Consider the following 6,144-nt stretch of genomic DNA (forward strand, 5'->3'; position numbering starts at 1 on the left):
AGGTAAGTGTGCCATACCCAACAAGACCAGGCCTTGCGCAGCTGATTCACTCTGCAGAGGTTCCAAGCTGAACTAACCGAGAAATCGCCGCTAAGGGTGAGCGGCCAGACACGGGAGTCCAGGCTATCCGAAAGGCAAAAATCTGCCTGGAAGAGAAAGTCCACAATTTATTGCGGCAGAAAATCGTAAGCTGGGGAGGGGGGAGAGGGCCTGACATCCCCATGACTTAGTTGACCCTGGTCAACAGAAGATGCGAAGGAACCGGTCGCGAAGCTAGCAGGGACAGCGTGCCTAGCCTTGTCCAGTTATCGGACCAGAAGCTGCAGGTTCCCTGACCGATTTGCTAGCACACATGATGTCCAATAGGGGCAGCTGCTCGTGGATCTTCTTCCACAACGGGGAGGCAAAAGCAGAGGATTGGATCGGGCCCGAAGAGGAAAGGTTCGAATGATACTTCAAGATCATAAAGGATTTCCAAAGGGTGCCTTCTTCCTTGCATCTGATAACCCATCCCGGCTTCAACCTTAGAGCTTTCATGAAATCAGACAGCAACCTAACACCCAGACCTCTTTCAGATTTAGGGAAGCCGATGGATTTCCACCCTATCAAGTGAAGTTTCTTCTTACCATCAGCCCAACCCCACAGAAAATTCACAAAAAGCCGCTCTAGAGAAGCCAGAACTTAAGTGGGAACAGTCGCGGCTGCCAGGGTGTGAATGGGGATGCTTCTGAGAACATGACGAACTAGGACCAGTCTCCCTGCTTGGGAGAGGCAACGCGCACGCCAACCACAAATCCAGCTCTCAATCTTATTGATTAGGGGCTGGAAGGAGCTCAGTTTCACCCTACCGAAAGCCAGCGGGACCCCTAGATAAATCAGGGTCGAGTTGCATCTAGCAATGCCCAGCGATCTCTCGATGGCGCTGATTCTAGAGGCGGCGATTTTGTTAGAGCAGAAAAGAGCACTCTTAAGGCGGTTGATTTTTTGGCCCGAGGATAGTTGATAGTTATCCAGAAATGCTGAGAGAGAGCGAAGAGACTGCAGCCATCCATTGACGAAAAGTAGAGTGTCGTCTGCATAGAGGAGGTGAGAAACCTGCAAACAATCCCTCCTGAGCTTGAAAGGGGTGCACATGCCCTAAGTCATGAGACGGTTGATATCTCTGCTGAGCACCTCTGCCGCTATTATAAAAAGGCTTGAGAACCTCTATAGCCTATCTAATAATGTTTCAAAAAAGCTCTTAAGGCTAAGGAATGATCACACAAGGTTTGCCTATTAAGGTTATGATCATCTAGAAGTTCAAGGGTTATTTTAAGTCAATGGTAGATTCACCAAGGCACCTCATTTATCTGTTCTTTGTTTCTTGATGCTCATATCCTCCTATATCTTCGGTCTTCAGCTTTCAAGGGCTCAACCAACTACATGACAGACGGACTCACGTAATTGACAAATAAAATGCACAAATTAGTGCATTAACCATACAATTTGTACTTCTTCATCAATTCATTTTCCACCTTCATAAATGCACTCTCTTATAATTAAAAGTTGTATTATATTTTTCCTCACAACCTCCTCCATCACATCATTCATCATCCCATATATATAACTTAAGCTTCTTTTTTTTTAAAATCTCATCATAGGCTTTAGGAATACGATCCCCTTATAGTAGACCATAAATTTTATGACAAACATCCTCATCGGTCTCTTCCATCCTACACACATCTTCATAACTCCATGTCTCCCATGACAACCTTACCTCATTAATATATCGACGCACGTCAACAACCTTGTCATCTAGGTACTAGCGCATAATCTCACATGGCGTAAGTTACCTGCATGCTACACTTTAAGTGATGATATTCTTAAAGCATGGGCCCTTGCTACATTGGTTGGCATATAGTCACAAATAAAGATTTTCCACAAGCTTTCCTACTCTTTTTCTTACATCACATCCACTCTACAAATCCTTCAACCGCTTCTATTTTCTTGCCTCTTCTCTATACATTTTTTAAAATTTTAAGTTATATCCGACATCCACATACTACTATAGTACTATGAAAGTTATTCAACCCTTAACTCTCCTTCTACTACCATCATCCCCTAGCACCATCACTTCTTTGACTACTATCCCCCGCTCCATTCCCCATAATAGCTTCCCACGTAAACTCCTCAAAAGGGGTGATTACACTAGTCATAATGACTCATCAACAAGATTTCTATAGTCAAGATTCTCGTACTCGTTCACCTCCTCTACGTCATTAAGGTTTTGCACTAGCCAAGCTAACTTCTTCCTAAACTCCCTCTGATGCAGGGAAGAGCATAAAACAAAAGGAGAAAGATCATCGTCTTCCTCAAGTGATTAAAAATTTAAATCCATAAGGAGAGTTCTTGAGTCCACAAGAAAATAAGAGAGAAAATTCTCATATTTTACAAAATAATACTTCTATGATTTCTTGATTACACCACTAATAAAGATAAAGGAAAACCTTAATTTGAAATTATCTAAAATAGAAAAATTCTTCAAAATCCTAATTTCCTAATTTGTTTAGAAGTTATCCAAAATAGCAAAACTCTTTTAAAGCCTAATTTCTTAATTTGTTTAGAAGTTACCAAAAATAGTAAAACTCTTCTAAAGCCTAATTTGCTAAAAATAGAAAGTCTAGATAAACTTTACAAAAATATTCTCGATCTAATTACGAGCAAATTTTAAAAGACAAATTCTTAAAACTCCAAAAAATGACGGAAATAGAAATTTCCAATAGTATATTTTTTTTCCTAAAAATCATAGTGTTTGATCGGGGGTGCGTTATCTGGTGAAACGGATGAATTCGGTCAGCATGTCTGATCAATTGACTCCTGAAGCATTTTTACATAAAGATCGATAGGCCGTGTTTTTCATGACAATGCTCGAATCAAAAGTTATGGCTAGTTTACGATCCATACTTCGAATGGCAATTTCTCCCTATCTTGATTGAATTTCTTCGAACCAAGCAACACCTAAGGCCCAGTTACATCATGCCCTATGTAGGACTGAACCCGGATCTAACGAACTACTTTCGCTTCTGTTTAGGCTTCTTTTAGTCCTACTGTGCTAAGAATGCATATGTGGCACTTCCTACATCACCCTCTCGTACTCAATACAACCATCTCTAATATCTACTCCTTTAGTCAACATGTTATTCATCTACCCTATCACCTCCTTCGAAACCCTTAGGTAATCAACAACATTCTGATGCCCCACCTCCTCTAAAAAATGTCAAGTGTTCCTTCAAGTGGGATACCCCTTTGCTCTTGGACACATGCCCACGATAATTACACTTACACCTGTGTGATTGTCAAGAAATAAGGTCTTGTGCAGCCAACCAATGTCGGAATGTATTCCTTTTCCAAACATTTTCCACGTGCAAAATAATATTAAGTAAACAAAATGTTAGCACATTCAATTTATAATTTTAAAAAATTTATATTTTTAAAATTTTTTTAATTAAATATATTTTCCAAAAATTCTAAAAACTCCACCAATTTATATATTAGCCTTTAACATGTCATTTTTTCATACTCTAATTTCAATTTAAATTGATGAAAATATAATAATAAAAATTAAAATTTTCCAAATTCGTAAATTAAAGTGTAATTTGCACTAAAACCTAGAGCTGGGCAGGACCCGACTCAACTCGGTGAATCTAACTCGACTCAACGAATGCGACTCGACCCGAACCGAATGCCGGATTCAGATCAAATTGAGTAGACCTACGTAAATCTGAATCCCAACTGAGTCGAGTTCGGGTTACACAGTAACCTGACCCGACTAGAACCGAAATTCGATCTGGTTGGACCCAATCCGATCCGAAACCCACCTCAGACCAATAATTGGGTAGTATATATTCAATTTAAAAAAAAAAAATCCTAAACCTACCCATCCTTAACCCTAGCAGCCGGCCGCCGCACCCAACCTGATCCCGAGTCCCATACTCCGGCACCCATCTCTCTCTCTCTCTCTCTCTCTCTCTCTCTCTCTCTCTCCACCCGTCCGCATAGGCAGCAGCCCCGGTCCAGCCACCGGTCCACACAGCGACATACAGGTAATTTTTTTTATTAATTTTAATTGAATGGTCTAGCCCACTGTGGTTCATTCGGGCCAACTCGAGATCGGCTTGGGTTCACTCTATGGTGCGGTCGACCTTGCTCGTGTAAGGTGTGGTGCGTCTAGCCTGGTTCGGGTGCACCGGTGCGGTGAGGTTGGGCTCACCGTGGCCTGGCTCAGGTGTGATCCAATCGGGCTCGCTGTGGTGGGTCCGTCCTAGCTCGAGTGTAGGCGAGCTAACCCGTGGAGAGTCCGATCGGGCTAATCCTAGCTCGAGTGCGGCCTGGCTTGAGTCGAGTCAGACTAAACTATGAGGCCCAGAAAATTTTCAAAGGTTTTTGACCTGATCTACTTGAGCTTTTGACTAGATCCGAGCCGTAGCCAACTCAATCCGACTCGGTATCTCTAACCGAGTCGAACTCAATTTGGGTCAACCCAGCCAAGATCCAGTTCGGATCGAGTCAGGCCCACTAGACTCAGTCTCTAGTCAGATCGAGTTCGGGTCAAGGTTTTAACAATACCGAATCGAGTTGAGTTGGACCTAACTTAGTCTGACTCGACTCGATGCCCACCTCTACTAAAACCAGTCCTTAATATCAAGAAGACTATTAAGAATGGGAAAAAAAAAAAATCAAACAATTATATTTTTTAAAAAAAGTTGGTTATCAAAATCAAATCAATGACCATCACATTACATATATGATGCTCTAATCTCGATGGTAAGTGGGCTCACGTAACAAGAATAGTGCTTAGAAATTCAGGAAACTACCCAACGCTTGTAAACGTACACTTACAAATAAAACTAAATAAACAATGATCCATATGAAATTTTTGAAGAGAAAATATTAATATCTTTTGATATTTTAAATTAACATTATTTTTCTCAAAAAATAAAAATAAAAATAAATAAATAACTCTATCAATCTAAGATCCATAAACAATCACAATCACTTGCAATCTAAGGCTAAAAACTATTTATCACTCTAATTATCTAAAAAAATTATTAATTTTTTACATTTCTTAATTAAAAATAATTCTTTTCAAAAAATCTTAAAACGTCAATCTATAAATTAGCATCCAACATATCCAAAGTCATTTTTTTCATACTCTAATTGCAATTTAAAATAACGAAATAGATTTATTTTTTTCTTTGAATTTTTCCTAGTTTATCCCATTTTCCTTAAATTTCCAAATATGAGGATCAAATACATGATTACGCATGTTTTTTTTAACCTTTCAATCACATTTCATCTCATCAGCATATATCTGTACAGAGGAGGAACCTATTTGGGCTTTCCCAAAGAACACATACCCTAGGAAGTCCTATCTTAACACGAAATGAAAACATCAAACTATCTACATCCTAACCCCTGCATACTCATTCTGGATTCCCTACCCAACCCCACTTTGTCTAAGAAAATACATGATTAAGCATACCAAACATGAAAAATCATGCATTTCCATCCTAATTTTGGTGATTCTAAAAGTGATTTAAAGCAAAATATTGAATTAACATCGAAAATTGTCTCACCGTTTTAAAATTAGGCCTACTCGGGTGTTTGATTTCGATTTCCACACAAAAATTCAATTCTTTCTCCGAATAATGGAAAGGGGTTGGTCAGATTTACCTCAAAAACATATTACAAACGAAAATTTTGAAAAATAAAATGACATTTTCGAAGTATTTGAGAATTTGAGAAGGAAAGAGAGAGAGAGAGAGAGAGAGAGAGAGAGAGAGAGAGATGGTTGTCAGTAGCCCTTTATTGATACCAAGTATTTTTTAAACTTTGATATTTTGAAAATATTACAATATATCCACGATGTGGTTCTCGCAATATTTCAACTAAATCCGGGAAGCCTAAAGACTTTCGGACAATTTCATAGCTAAGGTTGATATATAGCTAACGTCATCAAAACTGTAAACACCGGTTGTGGCCCATATAAGATATGATATGGCTTGATTTTTTAGGATAGTAGATTTAAATAATTTGGTCAACTTGATGGAAAGATATGAGCAAGCACACCTTTGGGCTGACTGTCTTTCTGCCATTAATGGCTAC

The 6,144-nt window shown here is 39.3% G+C and overlaps 1 protein-coding gene across 1 annotated transcript; it reads right to left on the reverse strand.

Annotated features, from left to right (window-relative positions):
• Nucleotides 1-681: 681 nt before the first annotated feature.
• On the reverse strand, nucleotides 682-1,134 carry LOC131244277 (uncharacterized). The gene has a single exon (XM_058243911.1). The coding sequence runs from the start codon at nucleotides 1,132-1,134 to the stop codon at nucleotides 682-684; it is 453 nt and encodes a 150-aa protein (XP_058099894.1).
• Between the last annotated feature and the right edge of the window lie 5,010 nt (nucleotides 1,135-6,144).

Source organism: Magnolia sinica, chromosome 4, assembly GCF_029962835.1.
Source record: "Magnolia sinica isolate HGM2019 chromosome 4, MsV1, whole genome shotgun sequence".
In the NCBI taxonomy this organism is placed as follows: domain Eukaryota; kingdom Viridiplantae; phylum Streptophyta; class Magnoliopsida; order Magnoliales; family Magnoliaceae; genus Magnolia; species Magnolia sinica.